The sequence below is a fragment of the Cheilinus undulatus genome, linkage group 21 (genome assembly GCF_018320785.1).
Source record: "Cheilinus undulatus linkage group 21, ASM1832078v1, whole genome shotgun sequence".
In the NCBI taxonomy this organism is placed as follows: domain Eukaryota; kingdom Metazoa; phylum Chordata; class Actinopteri; order Labriformes; family Labridae; genus Cheilinus; species Cheilinus undulatus.
In genome coordinates this window covers 14268943-14294341 of record NC_054885.1, presented here as the reverse complement: position 1 = coordinate 14294341, position 25399 = coordinate 14268943, and the positions used below count along the sequence as shown (strand labels likewise).

General features: G+C 38.9%; 1 protein-coding gene, 1 long non-coding RNA gene and 2 other non-coding genes across 6 annotated transcripts; 3 read left to right on the top strand and 1 right to left on the bottom strand.

Moving 5' to 3' along the window:
* The first annotated feature begins 3930 nt into the window (after positions 1-3930).
* On the top strand, positions 3931-4947 carry LOC121504008. Its single transcript, XR_005991406.1, has 4 exons — positions 3931-4073; positions 4407-4473; positions 4649-4707; positions 4893-4947. It is a non-coding gene; the product is annotated as an uncharacterized LOC121504008 (long non-coding RNA).
* On the top strand, positions 4746-4819 carry LOC121504024. The gene has a single exon (XR_005991408.1). It is a non-coding gene; the product is annotated as a small nucleolar RNA SNORD49 (small nucleolar RNA).
* Positions 4948-4975: 28 nt separating the features above from the next.
* On the top strand, positions 4976-5044 carry LOC121504038. The gene has a single exon (XR_005991420.1). It is a non-coding gene; the product is annotated as a small nucleolar RNA R38 (small nucleolar RNA).
* A 193-nt stretch (positions 5045-5237) lies between these two features.
* On the bottom strand, positions 5238-17884 carry LOC121504007 (fas-binding factor 1 homolog). Of its 3 annotated transcripts, XM_041778631.1 has the most exons (30): positions 17642-17884; positions 17428-17542; positions 16871-16901; positions 16662-16706; positions 16528-16573; positions 16368-16437; positions 16223-16273; positions 15959-16100; positions 15793-15876; positions 15238-15378; positions 15021-15153; positions 14682-14836; positions 14507-14600; positions 13977-14426; positions 13830-13895; positions 13689-13735; positions 11388-11578; positions 11163-11294; positions 11000-11067; positions 10688-10894; positions 9711-9818; positions 8499-8638; positions 8278-8396; positions 8008-8130; positions 7727-7903; positions 7292-7468; positions 7058-7195; positions 6889-6973; positions 6674-6804; positions 5238-5404 (listed from the first exon to the last, which is right to left on the bottom strand). In XM_041778631.1, the coding sequence occupies exons 2-30, from the start codon at positions 17428-17430 to the stop codon at positions 5345-5347; spliced, it is 3414 nt and encodes a 1137-aa protein (XP_041634565.1). In that variant the 5' UTR covers positions 17431-17542; positions 17642-17884; the 3' UTR covers positions 5238-5344. The 3 variants fall into 3 exon arrangements, with proteins under 3 accessions (XP_041634565.1, XP_041634567.1, XP_041634568.1); XM_041778633.1 differs by lacking the exon at positions 15793-15876 and having other exon boundaries at positions 17428-17884; XM_041778634.1 differs by lacking the exons at positions 16528-16573; positions 16662-16706; positions 16871-16901; positions 17428-17542; positions 17642-17884 and having other exon boundaries at positions 16373-16426.
* Positions 17885-25399: the final 7515 nt, after the last annotated feature.

The window sequence follows — 25399 nt, the reverse complement described above, 5'->3', positions numbered from 1 at the left end:
AAAAGCTGTTTCCCAGCTCTGGCCAATAAACCTAATATTATAATACTAACTTCAAACGCTTATGTTACCTTCTTACGTTGTTGTTTGACCCTTATTTGACCTTTAATGTCTTCAAACTAAATGTGCTGCTAGCTAGCCCAAGTAGCAGTTGAAACGAGATGTCAAGTTTCTCGTTCATTTGCTGCATAAATTGTTCACATCATTACAGTTAGACTGAAAATACGTTGTAAAGGACCTATACAAAATAAATAACTAAAAGTGTTCAATAAGTAAAAGTATTAGCCATTATTTTACCTTAAACATGCACATAATAGGCTGGCTACTCGGTTATGCTATTTGATAATTTAGCTAAAAAATACTACCAAAACTGGTCTAAAATTTTAGACTCTCATGTTTCTGGATATCACAATTATGCAGAGAAGGTATAGAGGAAAAAATATATAAATTAAGTCCACAACAAAAACGTGTAGGTCATTGACTGAGTAACAGGGTGTCTTACGGGTTTAAAGCCCCGACACTTTTCTCAGAGGCCCTGAATCTTTTAGGGTGGTAAAAAGTAGTTTTCTGCTCAATATAATAATAAATAATTGCCAAAAGAAACGGATAATAAAACAAATTAACCTTGCTGGTCACCAAAGTTATAATAGTTTTGGAATTTTCATTCGTTTTTTTTTTTTCTTTTTAATTTTAATTTCGTTATTAGTTTTCTTTTCAATTTTGGCTTAGTATTTATTAGTTTTTACTGCTTGATTGTTAGTTTAGATTTATTTTAGACAAATCATTTGTTCTAGTTTAGTTTGTATTAGTTTTAGTGCTAGTTTTTCCCGATACTTGCCAGGAGCAAGACCTAAAGGGGCCTGAAAACGAAAACCTCATTTGTTTGTTTTTTTGAAAAACACACATTCAAATGGGCCACTCTACACTTTTCATTTGATTTTTTCAAAGTTAATGTTTGAATACAACGCAAGACCTAAAACTACCATTGTGTGAATTCATCTTCAGTCAAATCAAACTACTTTACACTCCCTAGGTTTGGGTGTTCATGTCACTCATTCAGCTGCTGTAAAAGAGAAAATGTAGATATTTTTCACTAATTTTAAACGTATTGTTTAAGTTAGTTTCAGTTACTTTTATTAACCTTGCTGGTCACAACATGAAAACTCATTCTTGTAGCCAAATTTACCCTTTTTTTTTTTTTAAAACACTGTACTAAATTTGAACTTTTTCTGCATTTTTATAAATAAATCTATTCCTGTAACCGCACAACTTGTGTTTTACACACTAAAAACTCCTGTGTTAAAACCAACCCAATTTGGGTTGTTTTTAACCCAACCTTGGGGTAAAAGTGACCGGCACTTTCCTGGTGTTAATTTAACGAGGAAAAATGTGTTATTCATTTAACCCAGAATAATGGGTTGAGGTGTGGCACCGTGAGTGAGGGGGTCAATGTTGCAGGCCACCCTGTCTGTATGTGACAGTATCTGTGGTTCAGAATAAACAATAACTGCCCATGCTTCCTGTGCAAGAGTGTGCTAAAGTCATTCAACTTGTCTGGATGATGAAACTACAAAAGCACCCAGAAAACGCAGACTTCCACCATTAGCTCTGTGCCTCAATAGTGAGGTGTCTGATAGAAAAACACTGGACCCAGACAGTAATAAGGTTCAGCTGATCACTGCCGTCACTGGTGGGATGGAGACGCTGTGAGACAAGAGATTGACTTTGCAACGTGTGAAAGACATGTTGAATATATTGCCTGCCGGTGCCAACAGATGCAACGACAGTCTCACCCATGGTTTTGGAAAATTTTGAGCAACAGGGTGTTAACCCAGAGTATGGGATACTCTGATATGTTAACCCAGAAATATAATCAACTCAAGCAACCCAGAAATTGGAATTACCCTTTCAACAAGAAAAGGGGTTAATTTCTGAGAATTAACACAGAAATACAACCCAACCCTTGCAACCCGAGAATTGTGATTAAATAACACAGAAGTTTTAGAGTGTATGTTCTTCTTCAAGTGCCAGTATGAACTTTCCTACTTAATTCCGCCACCTGTTATATAACTTTAAAATTAAACAGTATTTGCATTTTTCAGGAGGCATAAATTTAAATGATTCAGTGTTCTGCATCTTCCTACAGCCTGGTGTTAGGTTTGTATTTTTTGACCTTCATTTAGCAAGGTTTGTCCCATTGAGATCAGAGATCTCTTTTTTCAAGGGAAACTTGACCAAGAATAGCAGCCATACACTTTTTTTGACCAATAGTATACTCGAACTCCTACAGTATACAATATATGTTAACAGCACAAATAAAATTATTAATCATAAATACGGTATTCAGAAAATGTGTTGGTTACAAAAGGATTAGGACACTGAGAACATATTAAAAATGATGATGGCTCTTAAGATGGCTTTTGAAGTAGAACTGTGTCATTTTTGTCCAAATGATGTGGATTTTTTGGCATTCTAAATCAACATTTGTATTTCAAATGATCTTAAAAACAGTGCAAATTGCTACCTGATAAGAAATATAAAGGTAGCATGTCTACAGAGCTACCTAAATTGGGCTAAGCCCTATACATTTAACTCTTCTGGCTCTCCCCCTGGTGAAGGCCCATGTAACCATATTTAGCTGACCTTTTTTGCCACAACCTCAGCCTTCCCTTTGAAAATGCCAGACTCAAAGATCAGCCGCTTGAGAAAAAAATCCAATGGGAATTTCAAATTTACAAGTACTATTTATGATAATCAGTTAAAAAACACTAACATTATGGACATGAAGAAGTTTTAATTCATCTCAGTTTACTTTAGGCTTATAAGCTTTCTATCTGCTTTCAAAATTTGAAGATATAGAGTCTATAAATGTGGTTGAAAGCTCAAGTCCAGATTTGTACACAGTGAACCTTGTACCTAGTGATTTAAACTCCCATTTTATACATATATTACAGCTGCTTATCAGCATTTGTATGATTACGTTAGCTTAATGTGGTGTTTTGATTCTTTTTAATGTTTATAGCCAAGATAAGCCATTTGTGTATGCCCTTCAAATGCCCTTCAGAAGTCACCAAGTGAAGGAGGTTGGTGGTCTTTGATCATCCCTAAAGTGAAAGCAGACATTGCCACGTATTTACGTTGATAGGCTAATGGAAAGAAATAAAATGTACATGCAAATTTCAAGAAGCACATCTTACATTACATGAACTTTAATGTTACAATGCATTAATGTAATATTTGTAACCAATCCATATGATCTGATTGAGAGTCTCATAAAAGATAATGGCCTTGCCTGCTTGGTGAAGTTCAACTGATTTCTGGGGTGGTAATATATGTGTTAATCCACCGTTGTTTTCATCTTTATGGCCAATCATTTCTCAAATACTGAGCTGACAAACTTCAAAAAGTAGGTTTAATAGGCCTGCTATTCATCATTAATCTGTGTGCTTATGTCTAATGACATGGAGAACAACATAACACAACATCTTATTTATTTGGATATATGAGAGCCAATGTTAAGGCTGATTCTTGTCACATTATCAGTCCCATTTAGTTTGTCTTTTTCTTCTTTCATTTTTGGCACATTTTTAATAATAATTACACACTTCAGAATAATATGTTTGTAATTCATGCATATCAATTAGGCTATAACTCAAATATTAAGGAGAGCACTAATAAAACAGTAAGCTTGAAATGCAAGCAATAAAAAAACAGTAAATTCTTTAAAATCATGTTCAAAATAAAATTTTTGGGAGATTACTCGCGAGATTTCAGTCTCATCCAACAAGCAAAATGCAGGGTTATCATAATATTTGGACGGTGATTTAATTCTAGTCTTTTCGGTTTAATTTGCACGCCAGTCCAGTTGGTGGCGGTAATGCGCCTTTAAGCTGCTTTGCCAACTGTATCGGATAAAACACGAAGGAACTAACTTTCCTTACATATCCCCGTTCTCTTTCACCGGCAGCACCGTGGACAGTAGCTGTGAGGAAGCAACTCGAATATGTCGTCTTTCATCGACGAAAAACATTTATGCCTCAACAAGAAGTTTTCTACGCGTGAGCCGCCATGAAAAGGTAATTATTTTGATTAGCTAATGATAACTGAAAGCACGCGAGCGTCTTAAAGCGCCCTTATGAACACTGTTAGCTGTTAAGTTAGCAACCCTGCATTTTTGCTACCACGTGCAAGAAGTGTAACAGGGGAAAACACATTAAAATATACACTACTCTTCAAGAACTAGAACGAGAGAAAGCTTGACTGAACAGGATTGACATAATCTTGAATTTTGATAAATTAATCGACCAAGAAAGATGGCTGAAGAACCACGTGGCTTCCCCGTTAGGACTAGATTTCCTCGTGGCAGTGATTGAAGTTATAACACGTTATCTATTTATTTTATTTAACAGGTTGATACTGGAATGAGCTTCATCTCTCATCCAACGACCGCGGACCGGATTTTCATCCTAATAAATGGTAAACCTGCTAGTTTGAGCTCTAGCCTTTCTAATATGCAGTATATGATGATTTTGTTATCCCTGTCTGAATAAATCAGTGTGGAAAGCAATGGTATCTGACTTGCTGCAGATTTGCTTGTCTTCACAAGCTGCTGGTGAATTTTCTCTGATGAAATGCGCTTTTTTTTTTGCAGGGCGGTGGATTTTCTGACCTACATGAAATGAACCCCAAAGGGAGGTTGAATTCATTGAGGTGGGTGCTGCCCTGCTGCATGTGAAGATTTCAGCTGATTCAGTGATGAAAACTGCTGCATAGGAAGTGCCGTCTGATGCGATAACTGACGATGGCATTAGCTGTTCTGAGAAATATTTAATTTTTGGCTCTCTACTCAAAAAACAGAACATACAATAAACTAAGGTTGACATTTCTCCCTGCAGGTGTGAACATCAGTGCAAGACTGAGGGGAGAAATTGGTGCTGAAAGATTGAACAGGCAAGTGATTTTATACCCTCGCTTAAGGTCAAGCCAATGATGATACAAGTTATCCCTGTCTGAACTCAGTGTGGAGTCATGGTAACCTGAGGCTTGACTGTAGATGCAGGATCACGACGCATCTTTTGCTAAACCAAAGTGCTATGAAACTAAAGTTATGATTCCATCTTTTCCTCTTGCAGATGGTGGATAAAAAGGAAAGGAGGCACGACAAAAACCTTGGAATAACCCAGAAGTTTGGTGTTGCAGACTGACCACAGAAGACTTGGCAAAGGAACCCAAAAGAAGTGTTTGCTCTAAAACATGTTTAATAAAGTGAAAAGATGCTGTATAAAATTCAAGTATACATGTAAATCCAACAGAATGTGCTTGTCAGCCTGTGTTGAAATATGACCTTTTAAGATTTCTTCTTCAAACTGTCCAAGAAGATCTGCTCCTCCGCAAGGAATTCACGGTCCTGTGTAGGAAATGGAAGGAAGTGTCACAAAATTGTCAGCGTTGTCCAGGCAGAATCTTAACCTTCAGTAGCTGTTAATGTGTTTTTGATTAAAGCATATTAAGTCTACTTGTGTGTTTGAATAATTAAGTTGAAATTATAGTGTTTTCTTTGATTCTGGACTATATGAAGGACTTAAACAGTGAAACAGGAGAACATAATTTAATTTCTATGGATGCAGGCATTTCCAGGACAATGACCTACTGTTAATCACAGCTCCAGGAATGCTTTGTGTTCAGAAGTGATTCTGTACTTGAATCAAGGTTGAAACATAGAGAATTTGCATATTTTATGGTGGTATCATTTGTAATTTTTTTTTGGCTGTCAAAAAATACACCATGTAGTAATCCTTACAGTTTGGACTTGTGTAAATAAACAGCATAGGCTGAAAAAATGTGAAACACATTTACGCCTGCATAAAATAATTATGCGCTACATTGTTCTATACTGTGATATTTATGCCTTTAAAGTGTGAAGTAAGTGAGAAAACTGGCCATAATTTCTCCTGATGTCTGGCAGGTTTCACACCCTGAGTTTGCAACATAAATCTCCTCAAACCACACAGAAATTGCATAAATGCTCTTTGTCAAATTAAACATCTTCCTCTTATCTCCTCAGAGGTTTTGCTTGAAAATCACACAGAAGCAGTATCTAAGTGCCATTTTTCTTTTTCACTGTCATCTTAAACTGTTCATCACCTTAGTTACTTGAGAACAGCTTTTCCCAAGCTTCCGTGTGCTGTGGCTCAATTTGAGCCATGAAAATATTCTGTGCACCACCAAACCCTTCATTTAACCATAAAGTGAGACTCATAGTATTTACCTTTCATTTTTATTTCACAAACAGGGTTTCAAAACAAATACCCAGTTTTCAGACATTAATACCTCAGAAAGTGTTGCCATAGTCACTAAGTACAATCAATGAGCCACCAGCACTTACTTTGTTTAATAAGGCATCTGCAAAGTCACCTTTATTTCCTTTTTTAATATCAGTCTCTTAAAATGTGTGCTGTGACTCCATATACCCTTTTCTAGTAAGAATGCAGCATAGCAGAATGGTTAAAAGAGCTACTGGGAATTGAAAAAACATTTTAACATGTAATCAAGTATTTTCTGATCACTCAGAACTTAAGTTTGGTTTTCAAAATTATCAATTATCAGTGATACAGAAGTTAAAAAGGTGCACTAATATTTACAGCATTCATCTGTAAAACAAAATGTTTTTGGTTACCTTTTCCGCAGTGTACCTCCACAGAGCCAGACTGGCCTGAAGAGCCATGGCCTGAGTATCAGCCAGTGAAGTAGGAGGAGGAAAATTTATGGTTGATGTCAGCTCTGGGTTTGGCACGAATGAACCTGCAGCTGCAAATTAAACCCAAAACACTGCTTTATTCTTAACACTGAAAAGGTATTTGAACATGTTTCACTAAGCGGAGTTAAACTCACCTGGTAAAACTGGTGAAATCATTTGTGGTAAATGTGTAGTGGGGGTCTCAAAATCCTTCTGCAGATGATTTAACCTCATTCTCTCCTGTAACAAGTAGTTTTCAGGTAAACAACACAACAACCTTTAAAGTAATGATTTTAATTATAAGAAAATATGTAAATAATGAACCTGAAGCATTCGTTGTTCTTGCTGCCTCAGCCGCTCTGTCTGCATGTGGATATTTCTCAGCCTTGCCTCATGCTCAGCCTCGATGCGTTTTGCCTCCTGCAGTGCTCGTTCTCCTTCGTCGTGCTTGTCTGCTGCCAACTACAAAGAAAGAAGTGAAGTTGAAAGGGAGGTATTCAAACTTCGCACTACATGTTCTTCACAATGGACTTACTGGTCTGTGTTGTGCATATTCACCTTACTAAAGGCCTCCACCTCCTGGGCTCGTGTCTTAAGTCTCAAAGCTGTGCTGCTTATTCTCTCCTTCTCTCTCTCCAGTTCTTCTCTCAGCCTCTCTAGAGTCTCCTTTTCTTGTGCCATAGCCATCTCTTTTTGTTTCAGCTCTACTGTTTGAAGCTTCAGGTCAGCTTGTTCCTATGGCAGAAAGAGAGTGAAATCACTTTGTTTCACAGAAGTACAAAAATCTGATATTTATTTATTCTTCATGTTTAGTGCTTCAGTATCTAAAGAATAGATGCAGGAGACAATTAAAACTGCGATTTCTCTAATCATTTAAACTTTAAATAGTAGTTTTTCTGTATGTAAAAGGCCCGATGTACTGTACCCTGTGTTTAATGTTAATAAAAACAACTAAAAGAAAGGTGTTCATTTAAGAGGCCTCTCTTCGTTCACCTGTGCCAGACTGATGATGGAGCCCTCTCTCTTCTCTAGCAGGCTGCTGGCGTCCCGCTCAGCCCTCTCGTGTCTCTGCTTCTCCAGCGTGTGGAAGTGAGCCCACTCTGCTGCCAGCTTCCTCCTCTCATCAGCACAGTGCTGCATCACTGACTTCTGCTCCTCCAGTAGGGCACTCTGGTTCACACAGAGACAGGCAGGAGGAGAGGTAAAAAAGGAAGGGGGTTCTCATGAACTCAACAAAAAGCAAAACCCCTCCATGGCATGATAATCAGTCCCACCTTTGCTCTTTCCAGCTCCTCTCTCTCCATGTTGATCTGCATGCTGAGAGCACGCCGCTCTTCTTCCAAACCCCTCTGGGTCGACTCTGCTTTGGCCTGCTCTGCTGTCATCTTCCAGCGCTCCTGAGGAGAAAATGATCAACTTTAGATTCATAGACTATAGAGGTGGATTATGTGATGTCATCAGTGGTTATAAATCCTAATTCTATAAACAGTCTCAGTATGTTATCTTCAACTGAAGCATGTGTAAAAGAAAGACTCCACCCGGACCTTCTCTAGCTGTCTCTGCTGCTCACTGAGCTGAGTGTCCATCCTGGAAATGATTTCTTTGAGGTATGTTCTCTCCTCGTCCATTGCTTTCTGCTTCTGAGCCAGGCGGTCCTGCGTCACTGGAACGCACATTTAAAGAATGACCTTGACCTACTTATAATGTGATACTAACCACAGCATGCTATTAACACTAATTGTGCATGTGTGTGTTTCTGTGGTACTTCGGAGCTGCTCGTCTCTGTGCCGTGCCCCCTGCTCCAGGCACTGAGTCGTGTGTTCATGAGTGCTCTCCACCCGAGACGAAAGATCTCCAAGCCGAGAGGAAAACTGCTCCATCTGCTCGATGACCACCGTCAGAGACCTGGACAAAAGCCATAGGAACACTCAGAGATATGAGAACAATCTCTGAAATCGTGGTCTTCTCTGGTTATTTTTTCAAATGCATGATGATAAATACATATTTTTTTATATAGGAGGTATTTACTAGTGAGGTCCACATAGTCATGGTCAGTTAGAAGAGAAAGATCATTTTTATATGTGTACATCTTTTTTTAAGATTCAAGCTTTTAGCCATAGTTAGACAGGACAGCTGAAGAGAGTAAGGCAATATGGAGAGAGTAAGGGAAGACATGCACAAAACAGAGTCAGAGTTAAGAAACAAACCAGCAACCTTGGTGTCAAGGACTGTATCCTCTACATATGGGTGTAAGCTCTACCAGTTGAGTTTAACTGATCCTACATCTTAATTTTTTTATATTTAAGCAATTTCAAATTACCCCATTGAACAACATTTTGCAAAAGTTTCTTTGATTAAATTGTCTGACGCCGAGCAGTAGTACATACATTTGCATTAGCTTTAGCTAAACTACAAAGACTGTAATAAACGTTGAGTTTTCAAGGTGCATACAACACTTATGATGATTTTTTTATTCAGGTATTGGCCAGTCAAGTTCGCTTCAAAATTCCATTAAGCCATAAATAATTAGAAAGTCATTCCTGCTTTTTTAGGATGCTGTCTAACAGTTTACTAGGGAAAAAATAACCCAAAGTTGAGGATTCTGCTCACCCCCCCCCCCCCCCCCCGTATGAATTGTCTAAAATTTGCCTAGTGTATGCAGATAAAAAATAAAAGTGATGTAAAAATATCATTATCAGCATCTGGTAAATTGTTGTGTTAGAGATCAGTGTTGGCCCTTATATCCATAATCAGTACATCTTCAGTTACAACTGAGCAAAGATAATAAATCACAGTGCATCACAATATGCAAAATTTAACATTAAATACATTAAAATTAAAAATATAACATAAAGTTAAATTTTCCAATCACATTGAATTATGACCCACATATTGTAATTCAACTGTATCATTGAGTCTGTAACAACAGTAAGAAGGAAAAACAGTAAAAATAATGTGGTTTAAAATGATAAGATACCTGGTCTGGGACGTTGCACTCGTCACTGCATCAATCTCGTCATCCTTTAATTTTTTAAGTCTCCTGACCTGGTCCTCGTGGTCTTTCTTCATCTCTAAGATTGATTTTCTTAACGACAAAAAGAAAAAAAAAAGACATGGTCAACTTAAATTGAATTATCTTAAAGTTAACCATATGATGAGACCATATGATCCAAACTGATCTAACACAGCACTGTGTTGTCATATCTGGTAAATCTGTCTTTGAGTTTAGGTGCTGCGTGCATTTAGCTGCCTCCAGATTGGAATTGATATAAAACATAACAAATCAAAGACACAAACAACAAATTACACAATACAAAGTATATTGCACATTAATCATATTGCACATTAATCATATTGGATAAGATCTGCATAAATCACAACATTATCAGTGAAAAGATAAAAATACCAGGACACTATTGCTCAAACCTGCATCCTTAAAAAAATTTGACTGAGTTAGGAACAAACAAATTTTAAAATGGTTCAGTTTGCAACAATAATCGAGGCAGAATGTAGCAGTACATGAGTCCAGGTCCCAAGTGGAGCATCATCACTAGATGTGGCATGTAAAATATACTTAATCTTGGAATTGGTAATAAGTTTAGTGATTGACTGTTGTGTGAAGCCAAGAGTAGGTGTAGGTCTTCTGATATGTTATTTATCTATGTGTCTTCAAATCATGATGACGCTAAATAATTCAGTACCTTGCATGAGTATTTATTCTTTGAAACCATTCCAGGTGGTTTGTGTTGAATTATTCAATTTAATGAACCAAATAATAAAAATACAATTAACTGAACTGGAATTCCAAGCTATGACACTTTAGAAATGTGAAAAACCCCACTTGGATGTTATTATCTTACCCACCTTAACAGTGAATTAAATATAAAATAAAATCATAAATAGTTTTGATATTGTTATAGAATCGACATTTACTTTATTTCAGGTCTTCTTTACCTCTGGAGATCTTTGAGTCTCTCCACCTCGTGGTCCCGCTCCTGCTGGATCTGAGTTATTCTGCGCTGGTGCTGAGCCTGCAGCTCTGATCGTTCTTGCTCTCCCGACCGTGTAACAGAAGCCAGACGATCCATCAGGTCTTCACACTCCTGTCGTGCTTGTACCTCCCTCTGGACTGCCATTTCCTCAAGCCGCTTCACATGAGCTCTGGGCCAGGCACAGAAAAACAGATATCATATTTTTAGCATGTGTTATCTACTAAGAATGCAGGGAATTATGCATAATAAATGTGCATGTTAAAAAATTAACTACTTGTGTGTATTGTCCATAAGCTCCAGCAACGATTTGCTCTGGTCGCGCTCCAACTGCAGCGTCTTCACCTGGACAACAATGCCAAGAAGCTCAGGCTGTGCGTGTAAAGATGAAAGATTAATTATCCCTCCTACATTACAGCACTAGAGCAAACTGAACACACCTGTCCCTCCAGCTGGATGATACGAGACTGTAAAGCTTCATAATCAACATGTTGCCTCTCTCTTTTGTTGCTTCTCTGCAGGTCACCTGTGTCCATAACACTTCCAAGACCCAGAAGCTGAGACTGCATCACCTATGAGGAGTAAGCATTTAAAAAACAAACCACATCACAAATACTGTCTTGCATTTTGGGTGTTTCTGTGAGTACAGGATTTATTTTCCAAACCTGCTGTTGTAGAAGCAGCTGCAGACTGTCTGGAAGTATAGCAGACATGGGTGGTAGCACTGGCAGCTGTTGGGAGGTTTCAGCCTGACTGGGACCTCGTGGCACAGCAAGTCCCTCATTAGATGGTACGTGCTGGGACTGAGGCTGAGGTTCAGAGTGGCTAACACTACTAGCAGCCTGAGGTGGAGGATCTGAGGGATGAGAGGAACTAATAGTTTGTGCAATGTTGATATTTGAATGGACGGATGTTAAGGGGGAGGGTGGTTTGTTGGAGGCTGGAACAGGTTGAATGGTGGGTGTCTGCTCTGTAACTATTATCGGGTAAGAGGGTATAATATCTATGAGAACGGAGGAGTAGAATAGAATAGGACATGGTTATTCAACGCTGCGTGTAAACAGTCAGGATACATCCCAATTAGAAAAAAAAGTTGGGGTGCTGTGTAAAATATAAATAAAACAGAGCACAAGGATTTGCAAATATCATAAACCAATATTTTATTCAGAGAACATAATCAAAATGATACAGCTGAGATATTTTACCATTTCATCAAAAACAATAGCTCATTTTGATGGCAGCAACACATCTAAAAACATAGGGACAGGGCAACAAAAGGCTGGAAAGGTAAGTGGTTTTAATAAAAAGAGCATTTTGTAACTAAGTATGTTGATTGGCGACAGGTCAGTAACATGACTGGGCATAAAAAGAGCATTTTAGAGAGGCAGAGTCTCTTGAAGAAAAGACAGGTAGAATTTCCCACCATCTACAGTTTATCAAAAGGTTGGGAGCATCTGGAGAAATCTGTGTGTGCAAAGGACAAGGCCAAAGGTCAATACTGGATGCTCATGATCTTCAGGCTTCATGCATTAAAACAGGCCTGATTCTGCACTGGAAATCACTGCAGGGGCTCAGGAACATTTCCAGAAATCATTCTGTCAACACACATTTGGTTCTCTGGGCCTAAGTGCAGTCATTTTTGAATTCATTATTGAATTTCCCTTCTGGGATAAATAAAGTTCTTGTATTGTATTGTATTGTATTCAAAATGGACTGAGGCAAAATGGAAAACTGTTCTGTGGTGAGATGAATCAACAATTGAAATTCATTTTAAAAACCACAGACTAAAGAAGAGAGGGACCATCCAGCTTTATATCATTGTACAGTTCAAAAGCCTGCATCTCTGATGGCATGGTGTTACATCAGTGCATATGGCATGGAAAGCTTACACATCTGGAAAGACACTATCAATGCTGAAAAGTAGATAGAGGTTACAGAGCAACACATACTCCCTTCCAGATGTCGACTCTATCAGGGAGGGCTTTACATATTTCAGCATGTCAATGCTAAACCACATACCACAGTCATCACAACAGCATGGCTTTGCAGAATAAGAGTCTGGGTGCTGATCTGGCCTGCCCACAGTCTAGACCTTTCACCTACAGAAAACATTGGGTGCACATTTACAGACTTTTTTACAAGAGCAAGGGATGCTGCGCAATGGTAAACATAGCCCCGTCCCTTCCTTTTTAAGAAAAATGAGCCCATGTTTCATGAAATGGTAAAATGTCTCAGTTTCCACATCTGATACGTTGCTTGTGTTCTATGTGAATAAAATATAGGTTTATAAGATTTTAAAATCATTGTATTTTGTTTAACTTATTGTTCACACAGTGCCCAAACTTATTTTGGAACTGTGGTTGTATACAAAAACAAAATGCAATTAATTACCTTTAATTTTGTCTTTATCAAAAATATGTCAACACACATTGCAGAAAGAAAAAAAAATATAGCAATGCAAGTTTTTCAGGCCTACTGGACCTTTAAATGGGTTGGTGGATATTATCAAACAGGCATTGGCCTATCATAGATGAAATAATGTTATAGTGGTTTATTATGCAGTAAAATGCTCTGGCTTATTTACAACTGGATTAACATTTTCTTTGTTAAGCAAAAGGCTTACAATCAATACAATATTCTACACAACATCTGCAGGACATGGAGTAGATTATCTCTGCTGTGCAGGCCTAATCTGCACTGAAATGAATTGACAATGAATAATTGTGTTTATCATCCCTCTATGGGACTGTTTGAAAAGTAGTCTCCAGAGCACTATTGTGCAGCCATATTGGTGCAGAATTCACGCTGAATGGATCAATCAGCACTCCAGCACAAAAACTCACTATATCAGCCACCATATCGAGTGCCTTTTTTCTGTTCCATCTCGGTAGCGGTCTTAGAAATTCTGTCATACCAATCTTTTCTAGGGAAGAGAAGTTAATTGGATGTGCAACAGTGAACAATACCTTGCTTGGTCTTCTTTTCTCCAACAGGAGCAGAGTGAGCAGCAGAGCTAGATTATAAAAAAATGGAACAATGAGAAAGAAAAAAATTAATTGGTCTGTTTTGGTAAATTAGTTTGACAGATTCACACAAAGTTTAATTACCTTGTTTCTTTGACAGATGCAAAAGCGTTCTCTCTGCCTCTTGGAGGTTGTGAAGTGGTTTGTTCACTGTAAAAAAGGTAGGCCATTATTCAGTACTGACAAAACAGCTTCTTCCACATTTCTTTGTTAAGATGCCTTCCAATGTACCTTAAAATTGGCTCCTGATCCTGATCTGGGTCGAGAGAGTCTTCCTGCTTGGATAGTTTAGCGTCGGAGTGAGGCCCTGACAGGGCCTTCTTCCTGCTCAGCGCTCCTGCTAACCAGTCATCTTCCTCTGCTCCACTCTTCTGGCTTTTAGGAAGGTCAGGCTTGGTATGTTTTTTGATATCATCAGCTGGGATGGAGAGGTCTTCAGCCTTTTTAGTAGCAGATACAGCAGGAGTTCCACTCATTGAGGGTCTCATCTCTAGTACAGGAGAAGAAGGGGCCTTTGTGGACTTGGCTGTAGTCTTGGTGTCTTTGGTATCCGTTTCTAGAAAGGTTTCGTCATCATCCATCTTAAGGCCTAGCCAGTCCGCTGAGTTACGATGTCTGGAGGTGGTGGTAGGTTTTGTTTTTTTCTCTGGGGTAGTCAAGCTGACATCCTCCATGGAAAATCTGAGGACAGGAAAACAAACCGTCAACCACAGCCAGTAAGAAAAGTAAAATAAAATAACAAGATTGGTCTTCACACACACCTCACAGACTGTCTGCGGGACTGGCGGCCCTCAGGCGTGGACACCATGGTGGGCTGATAGGAACCAAACGTGAGGTCATCGTCTAAAAATGGCTCTAAGAAATGGGAACATCCTTAAATATTTTATTGTTTTTAAACAGTACTGCACACTTATGTGAACCATTGTGCTCTATTACCTTTCCCATCCGAAGTCTTCTCCCGCTGTTGCTCCTCTTGAGGCGGTGCCTCGTCCTTCAACTCGCCGGTCGGAGGTCGTTCAAGGAGACGGGGTGAATTCAAATTTTGCAGAATCTCACCAAGTCTCGTATGAGCTCTGGGAGATGGCTCAGCCCTTAGACAGTTGGACATTTTTTCAAACAGGTAAGGGCAAAACAGTAGATATGCCACATGGAAAAAGACATTGCTCTGTCAAACAAAGTACTCCACCCTAAAGCACTAAAGCAGTAGTTATTTATCATTGACCTCTATAAATAAGGAACCAATGGAGTGACAGTAAGAGGGAAAACAGCTGTTACCTTTCTTTGCTGGGCCAAAGCACACTATCTTTTTTCTTAGAAATGTTTTTATCTGTGTCCAGTCCAAGTGCATTCATGAAGTCGTCCTCGTCGTCATCAAATGTAAGATCGGCAGGCTTCCTCGCAATCTTAGCTGGAGCACAAAAATGCACATACAAACAATAAGTGCTTTAGAGTTTGCTTGTAAATACGCAGCCAATAGTTGTTTAATACGCACGTTTTTCAGTCTCTAGGATGGGAGATGCAGTAGGAGATGGTGCAGGCTTTCCAGGTTTGGATTGCTGTGTGCTGGACTTGGATTTGGACTTTGTCTCATCAGGAAGTAGGTCATCTAGATCAGCCAGGGGCTCATCTTCATCTGCAGTAGAGAGTTGATTTTTATTTTTTCATACTTCATGAAAAGCGAAAAAGGTAAGATGCATGTTTTGACATGGAACAAATTATGCATGTTTAAATGCAGAGTTTTTTTTATAAGGTATACCCGTGGCGGACTCTATTAAAATATTTTTTTAAATTAAGTGATTATACCTAGTACATGAGGAGCTGGACTGAGGGCTGCTTAAACATTTATTTTACTGAGATGCAGAACGATGTAAGTGAAAATGAACTTCAAGCAGAAAAGCTTATAGCACACTCTCCATTACTGGAAACATGCCCTATAGGGAGCACTTTATCAGGTTTCGTCCACTGAGAGTGTACCCTAGAACAGTTGCACATTCTGTCACCTTAGAAGCCATCATCCATCAAGCATTTTAAAGGGAGGTGCACTTACCAGAGAAATTAAACTTCTTATAGTTTTGTGAGGTTGACATGGGAGGAGCAGAATTTGGCTTCTTTAATCTAGAGGGGGTCTCATCTGAGTAAAAAAGAAAATGCTCACTCTGATTGTTGCCACCATAGAGCCAGCAGTAAAACAAAACTAATGTTACAAAAATTACCTTCTTCAACTGGTTTTGTGTAAGTTTCAGTGGTAGAAGAGTCTTTCTTTGTCCCTTTATTATCGTACATCATTGTTTTAGCAGGAGCTGAACTTGGCTTCTTCTTGGATCCAAACAGCTCAGCATCCATATCATCCATGTCCTGTTCAAGGAAAAACAGAAAAAAAAACCCACAACAGACACATTTGTGAGTGGACGACAAAGCAGGTCTCAACTGCTATAAGGCCAAACTTAACCCCATTTCCACAAAATTTATAGTCTTGCCTTCATATCCTTCAGTATATCATTTGGATCTGCTGCTGAGATGTCAGAGTCCTTGAACAGGAAAGAAAAAAAATTAAAAGAAACAATTAGCAACGGTTAAAACTAGCAGATGGCTGTGAAAATGTATTGCATATTGTTTTTCTACCTCACATTCCTCAACGTCCCTCTTCACCTCTTCTGACAGCATACTGAAGATGTTATTAGTAGCAGAAGATCTAGGTACAAAGAAAAGACGTAGCGATGTCTCATTTCTAAGACCAAGGTGTTATCTTTAAGCGTTTCACTGTTCAGTTCCTCCAACTTACCGAACCAGCGGTCCACCGCGGGCTGCCCCCCTCTGAATTGGAAGTTCTAAGAAGTACATTTCAGGGAGAAAAGTTAAAGGTTCACATAATATTACTTTAATGTTATCAGTGCGATTTATAGAAGCACCACTTACTCTGATCATTGAATAAGCTGTCAAGCTTATCATCTCCAAAGAAACCTTTGAAACACAAGAGGAAACTTTGACCAAGAGTTTTACACTTGAAGGTGATGTTTTTGAATTGTCAGTGCCTGCTACACTGGCAGTGCTGTGCACACTGTAAAGAGATTTTTGGGCATACAAGTGTTTCTATGTTTGTGTCAAGCAGCACTCAAGGAACTTACTTTTGGATGGTTTGCCCCTTGGCTTTGTTGCCTGTAAAAAATGTGATGTAATTAGTTATTTTAGAGCTTAAATTCCCTGGTAACTGTTGTCCAAGGGACTTAATAACCATATTTAAGTGCAAACACCTTTCCCTGAATTTTCCCTGCTAGCCCCGTCTCCCCTACCCTTTCCTTTCCTGATGGGCAAACAGCAAGAAAACTCAAGCTGTTACAGACGAGTATGAATTTAGCAAGTCAGGAATTTTTATTGGCAGCTTGCATGTGTGAAAGGGCTTATGTTCCCTTTATTTACTATCTAAAAGAACAGAAGCTTTAGGGCTGAATATTTAAGTACAAGCTTACATTTTTATTTTCATCATGATACACCAGTAAGCCCAGGTTTTACAACAGCTTATAATGCTTGGGATAAATCATGGAAAGGACCTAATACTGGAAATGCTGAGCTTTAGTACCTTTTATTCTCTTACTAATGAGTTAATGGGACAGAAATTTCTCATTGCTTTGTGGGGAGGCAGAATGGCAGCATTCATAGTTATGAAAGAACGAGATATTCTCACCATGTTAAATATTTCCCTGTAGCATCCAGGACTGAGAATGGATAGCTAGTTAGCTTACTAGCTAAATCTCGTTAAGCGTCTCCTGTCTCCAATAGTAACCACCATCCTGTTAGGTCTGTGAGCGTTTATGTCAGGATTAAACACACGACTATGTCTGGGTTTAGCCTTTTAACATGCCTGGAGTTCGTGTTTCAATTGTTTTAAACTGCCATACTCAGCTGACCGTCAGCTCTGTCAAGGTGTCTGGTTTGTTGTCGGTAAGCTATTTGAAACGAATCACGCCGCCAAATACTAGCCTGCATTAATGACGAGGCTGTTAACATTATACACCTCTGCTAATTCAGTTATGTTAACATAAATGCAACGACTAAAACGCTAATTATAAACTATTAGCCTTGAAGTGCAAATGAAACAACAGCGTACCGCAACGGTCTTTTTTTAAGTGATTTAATGTGACTGTAACGTTAGCACTAACGAACCAACCAGCGCGACAGACTGATATTTCCTGTTTACAGTCCGCAGTGAATTGTGGGTAAAGTAGTTTTTAGACCGCTATCGATGAAACGTACGAAAGATTGATTTATTTTGAGCGGACTTTGTGTGGTGTCGGAATAAACAAACATTTATAGCTCACCTGTGTCGAAATTAGCTGGGACAATCTTAGAAATTTTATCAGTACAACTGAATGGCGAACCAAGGTAAACTTTGGCTTTATTTTCATTTTTTTGCTACTAATTCACGTTTTCCAATGGTTTCATTCTTCATTTCTCAATTAATATCAGTGTTATCTTACAAACATTCCTTGCTTTCAACGTGGGGTTCCCTTTCTGTTATGAAATTAAAAATAGCCAATCTGTTACGTCAGGTTGTGTCCACATTAGGAGCTCAAGCTCGTGACACCGAGGTCGGAATCTCGACTTCCCAACTTGGTAACTCCGAGCATAGAGCTCGTAAATTCTATTAAGGTTGGTCTAAATGACTGCAGCTGCTATTTTTGAACTTCTTTTGGCACCTGCTCCAAACTGTTTAACCACCAGGTGGCCTCAGAGTTTCGAAATTAAGCAAGAGTAAAAGAGAGTCAACTGAAGAGCAAAATTATATATCTCATCACGCCTTAAATTCATTGTGGTCGAGGCCTGATGGGGCACTTTAAGTTAGCACATCGGTAACTCAGTAAACAAAAGCTTAAGTTTATAAATCTGCTCCTTATCAGGCTTCAGCCCAACATATGTATAGGGAGGCCTTGTCGTCTACTGTGTAATGAAAACATTGTGCATAAACCTGTAGCTTCCTTGAAAAGTTTTACATCAGCACTGTGGCTGTTGGATTTTAGCCACAGAGGCCTTAAACAGATTTCTTTGACTTTTAATATTTCAATAAAGAGTGTTGTTATCCGAAACAACCAACTTATATCGTTAAAAACAACCCCAGCGGTTGTTTCTTCTTTTACCTTAAGTATTCATTCCAGAGATCAGGTTTGCCGTGCAAAAATAAAAAAAGCTGATAATCTTGAAAATTATGCCTTTTAATGTTAGTGTTAAAAAACCAAACCAACCAACAAGTGATTGAAGACAAGATTACCAAGTCCATTAAGGAGGAAAACACTTGCAGAGGAGCATCCTAGTGTTTGTTCAATTATCCAATTATCAGGGGAATCACCCCTTTGTTTTCTTAGGATAATGAGATGAATTAACCCTTTACTGTAAGAAAATTAGCTTTGTCTAGTGACTTGTAAAACTGTTTCCATCAAATGAGATTGGAAATTAAATGGATTAACCCCTGAAATTTTGGACTGAGTGTGGGATGTTGTGAATCATTACTTTTTAAAACTTTTATTCAGACTGAAGACCGTTAAGCAAATCCAACCATTTCAAAAAGTTCTTTAAAGCTCCTGTAAAAAACTTTAAGATGGAAATAAACATGTCTTTATGTGATACAAAAGCATAGAAGAGCAGCAGCAAAGAGTTTTATTGTTGTTATATTATCATTTTTAAAGTTAGTTAATGCTGCCACGGGGTAGATGACATCATTTACATTTTTTCAATGAGTGCCTGGTTCTTGTACTTTTGCATTGATTCTACAAGGGATGTTCCTAGGTGAGTAAATTCACGTCATTAAATGCAAATAAAAATGTCAGTTACAGTACTATGCAGAACTTTTAGGCATGTTTGGGCCAAAAATTGAGGCTGAAGTACAGCGTAGATGGAATGCAGGCTATATGCAGGGTATACAGAGTATGCCCACTTATTTTTTGTCACCATTGAGTAGACCCACTTTAAAATGACGAGTATACCCACTTCTAAGGAGTGCATAAATTGAGGCCCCGTCCACATGGAGACTAATTCTGAAGTATACGCAAAAGATTTTTGTCGTATCGGCAGTTCATCCCCATGGAATCCAAGTTTTGGGAGGCCGTAAACGCTACTTCTTGTAACCAGGACCCAGATTGAACAAATTTGTATTCATCTACTGTTTTGTCTCCATGTGGACAGCCAACCGTATCTTTCCTGAAACTATTACATCATACATAGTGTAGCCCAATTAAGCTGCAATCAGGGGTCAAGCCAAAACAACAATGGCGGGTTACAGGGTTATGTTCGTGCTTTATATGCATGCTCCGTAATCTTCTTCTCTCTTTTTGGTGCATTTCCAAGGCAGCGTTACAGCGCCACTGACAGGCTTGGCATATATACTACACAAGTTCAGCCATTTTCAGTGGTTCCCTGCTTATGTGGACTTTTCCTGAAACGATCCTGTGTTTATGGAAAACGTTTTCAAAACGAAACAGCAGTATATAGTTTTTGTCTCCGTGTGGACAAGGCCTACCCACTTCTGCACACACCACTACATCATTGCGTAGCTGTGGTGATTAATCTACCTGAGGGCACTGTCGGGAGGGTCAACCCTGGTCATGCTCCGGATGTCCTTGCATATTACCAGGGGCATGAGAAGTCATTTAAAGCAGAATAAGGGGTACATGTGGCAAGTAAACATGGCCTGATGGTCTCCAGGCGTGTTACAACTGGTGAGACGGTCCTGACAAAAGACATGCCATCAAGCCCGACCTTGGCTGCTGAGCGACACACATGACATGACTCTGCCCGCCCTTCTGCGGTGAATTCTTAGCACCCTACATGCCTAAAAGTTAGGTAATTCACAGTAGCTGACAAGTCAACTTCACACCATAACAGTGTGAAGTTGGTAACAGAATTTAGCTAACCTTAGCACAGTTGACCTTCGATTCTCTTTGCAGGCTTACATTCCTGACCTGAAAATCATCACTCAGTGCTGATGAACTACTTTATCCCCATTTTCTACATCAGTTCAATGCTAAACTGTACTGTTTCTACAAGATGCTATCGATGCTATCTGTAGGCAATTGTTTACATGAGATTGAAGACTTGTAATTCTATTGGGAATACCAAGGGATCTGACTTTAAATGCTTAGCTGGCTGATCATGCACATCCTTAGATCTACAGCATTGTAGCCAATGCCATTGTGAGCACTACATACTGTGTGTCTGCATTGCTCTGCAATACTCTGCCAAAATACTAATGGGCCATACAATAGGTTACTTCTATTGCCAGTTTGGACCCCTTACATTCTCTGCTTGTGTGACTCCAGAATATAATGGCAACTGAAACGGAGCACATTATGCCAGAAAAGATAAATATTGCAGCAGCGATTACACAGCAGTTTTGGCAAAAATACAAGAGAGGAGACATCGGAGGAGACAGCAGCGAAGGCAAATGACAGGATTTTTTTGTGCTTGTTCAGCCACTGAGAGATGTAGATGAGGAAATGCACTTTCAATATTTGGGCTGTTAGCAAATAGATATGACGAAGTGGTATGTCATCTGCAGCCAACTATCTCACTCTAGAGTACACACTACATGCCTGTAGACAATACTCAGATTGGCAGTCACACAGTGGGCCAAAAACAGGGCCTGCGATCTTCATTATTTTGAAGCATAGTTTCATTTTTGAGACGTGCACATCGGCTACCTGCATAGGCTTCCATGAAGGTTCAGGACTACACGAACCTGAGGCGTATGCTTTGTTGTAGATTTGCTGCAGACATAAAAACTGTTCAAGGACTACAGGATGAGATTTCTTTTGTGCTGATGTCCAAAGGGCAGCCTCAAAATCAACACCAACTTCCTCAAAAGGAGCCTTAATCGAGGCAGAAACTACATTCTAAGTCATGGAGCCTCTTAATAGTAGGCAGACCGGACATGATAACATCAGGAATGCACTTAGGTAGAATCCAGAAGCAAACGAAAATGCATCTCAGTGCTTTATTTGATCCATGTGAGATCAGCATCAACCCTTAAGAGATTAACTCTACCTGCCACATGTGGTACAATACATGACGTACAGGTCTAATTAATTACTAATGAGGTCACTTCAGATAAATCCAGCCAAAGCTCATCCTGTCCTCATACATACATTTAACACCATCCATCATAATTGATAACAAAGCAAGCATGTCGCACAGTCACAGAAATAGAGGCACAGAAAATCTTCTTCACTTCAAACATGGAGCGAACTAGTGAAACAGAAAACAATAAAATACATTCTGTTTCGATTAGGACACAGGATTTTCTATCATTCTTTTCCAGGCTGGGACTCACACAGTTGCTGTTTCCTGTTTGAGTAATAAGAGCGTCTGCAGGACAGAAAGATGAAGCCTCAATCAAACCAGGCCTCATTGTTTTTCTAGCCCACTTTTTTTTTTCATTTTGAAATCCTGGTGGGAGTCTTGGCAAGAGCTGTCAAGTGTAGATGAATCAGAATCTGATCAGCGAGAGACAACAACAGAGAGATAACAGGAAATCTCTCCTGTAGTATCCGGAGGAAAGAAGTCTTGGTAGTGGAGGTCGCTGAAAAGAAAAGAGAATAAATCAGGGTTAGATGGAAAACACATTCTTTTAAGCATTTTCTTTGTTTTTTTCTGTTTTATTCTCATTAACAGAGTTATAACAAAGCTAACCAAATGTTTACCAGATTTTAGGTGTTGGCCTTATCTTGTGCAAAGGAGAAAGAGCAAAGTCACGGCAGACATAAAAGCCATAAATGGTGTAATAAAACCAAAAAGTTTCAATATCCACCTGATTTAGATGAATGCGTTTGACTCATAAAATCTCTTTTTTTGCTCCCTGATCTGTTTTTATTTTAATCCCTGGCCTGTATTTTGTGTGCTCTGGTCTGCTTTTATTTAGCTTCCTTCCAATTTCTATGCCTCCATGCCAATGATTGTGAGGGCTGGAGGCATTATGTTTTCAGGTTGTTCTTCCCACCATCCATCCATCAGTCTTTCAGCACGCTGCCTGGATAGACCAGCGGTTTACATCGCTGACTTTGATACAGGAAGGTGGGGGGTTTGAGTCCTAGTGTGGGCACTGTTTAACCTGACAGGCCAGATGGATATGTTTCACACATCCATCTGGGAAACCCCCTAAGGAAACATTTGAGAAAAGGCAGAGGATTTCAAAAAAAACTCGGAGTGTGATTGGATGAACGTTCTGTCTGTCACATCTCTACGGACCAATCAGAGCAACAAAACACGTGATGTAGCCGCTATCAAGCTGCTTGAGCGCAGCTACTGAGGACTAATGCGAAACATGGTGACTATTGACATGTAAGTACTGGACTTCAGTCGTTTTTGAAAAGAAAACAACTCACTGCTGTTCTTTGTTCTTCTTTTAACGAAGAATTGTCATCAAGTTCTGATAAAACTGGTGCTTTAGCAGCATCCTTGCTGATCTCTTCCTCCATTACTGCACCAGCTCTTGCTGCTGCTTGTTTGCGTCACGACTCTGCTGTGCCTGAAAGTGCTGCCCCTCATCGCTGATTGGTCCTGTCACTTTCTAACTGGGCCCAAACGGTTCAGATGGGAGCTTTGCAAGATGGATTCGCCAGTGAAAAACAAAGAAATGGGTGTATCTGCTTTGCAAGGTTAGGCACTGTGGGTATCCAATGCAAGGTCCTGTGTCACAGATTTACTTATGTCCCCTGGATAAAACTGTCTTCATGACATTATACGAATGTAATGTACTTCTTAGCCACTATTGTGAATGCCATACCTCAAGAATACTTTGAGGGATTTTCTTCAAATCTTGCACAAATGCCAACTCTGACTCAAAGATGAACAAATTTCCTTTTGGATGTGATTGGTCAAAGTTTAAGGTTATTGGACCTCATGTTTACTTTGCTGTAAACAGGATATCTCAAGGATTAAGGCAGTGTCAATAATAACAATAATAACAATAATAATACTGTTAATTTATAAAGCGCTTTTCATAAAACTCAAAGACACTATACAATGCAGAAAAAGATACAGACACTTACACATTGACACTTGAACAATTAAAAGTAGATAAAGCCAAGAAAAATGCATGTCACTCCAGACATGGCTCTTGAGCCACATGTGACTCTTTTGTGATGATTTCTGGCTCTTTTATGTGTTAATTTTATATATCATACACAAAAAAAAAAACTTAAAAAAGGGAAACTTTGACCTCAGTAATTATCCTTTGCAAGTCACAATAATCTGTTTTTCCCCACACAACTACAGCTTTGACTGTCAAACTTAACTGTCAACCTTTATTCATGTCTGTATATTTCCATTGCCCTTAGTTGCAATTTTGTTACACTTTTTTTTACACTTTTAATAAATTTTTGCCGCTTTTAGCCAATTTTTGCCACTTTTTGCCCATTTCATCCTGTTTTTGCCCTTTTTCACCAGTTTTTGCCACTTTTATCCTGCTTTTTATTATTTGCAATTATTTCCCCCAGTTTAGCCACACTTTCCTGCTTTTTGCTCATTTACCCACCTTTTTGCTGCTATTTTTTTTAACCCATTTTAGTCACCTTCATCTCATTTTTGCCATATTTTGCCAATTCTTGTTAGCTGTACATATATTTTTTGGTCACTTCTCATCCATTTTTGCAACTTTTCACCAAATTGTGTTCATTTTATGCCTAAGTTGCCCCTTTCCAACCATTTGTTACCACTTTTTGACCATTTTGCCGCTTAAAAGTCATTTTTGTTGACACTAACCAATTTTTGCCACCTTTCATCATTTTGCTCTTACAAAGGCATTTTTCAACAGCTTGGCTCTTTGGTTGAGCAGGGTTAAGTAACACTGCTTTGAGGTATTCTCTTCAAACTTTGCAAAATGGTCCACTTTGACCCAAGAAGTCCCTCCATGAGAAATCAAAAAGATGATGTGGCAGACAATGCAGGGTGCTTTATACATCTGTACAATCACTTTCCAATCCAACATCCCTTTTACTTTTTCATTCATGTATGCATCATAATGACTCCTATGCTCTGAAATACCTCTGCAATCCAACATTCATTACAAAACACACTGTACCTTCACATTAAAGGAGTAAGATCTCTACCGGTCACACTACCACAAAAACCACCTCAGTCATTTTTTCTTGCCCACTGCTTTTCACTGACCATCAAAAGTAGTTGAGTAGAAAAATTCCAGTATGTAGTTCTACTTTACTGCTGTTTTGCAACTTTTTATTTGCTTTGTTGCCAGTTGTTGTCCTCCTTTTTCTGATTTTGCCATGTTCCCTTTTCTTTTTATTTTTTGCCTTTGACTGTTTTTACTGCTCCTTTCTTCCTTTTATTTGCTCTTTTACATTTTAATATTTTGCACCATTTTTTTCCTGTAGTGTGCTACTTTAAAACCTCATTCCCAGTTCCGTACGTGACTTCTTTTCAGAGAAATGTAAACACACAGTTGATACCTTCCGGTGTCCAACGTAAGGAAATGAATTTCTTTATGGATGGATAGAGAGCTGAACACACTACTGTAGCCATGCAGGAGAGGCAAATTTTGTCATAAGGTAGTTCGGACCAGGTTTAAGAATAATCATCTTGACAATAGGAATAATATTGTAAGGCAACAGAGAAGTGAAAGTTTGACCTGCCAGGTATGTAGCATGCTTTAT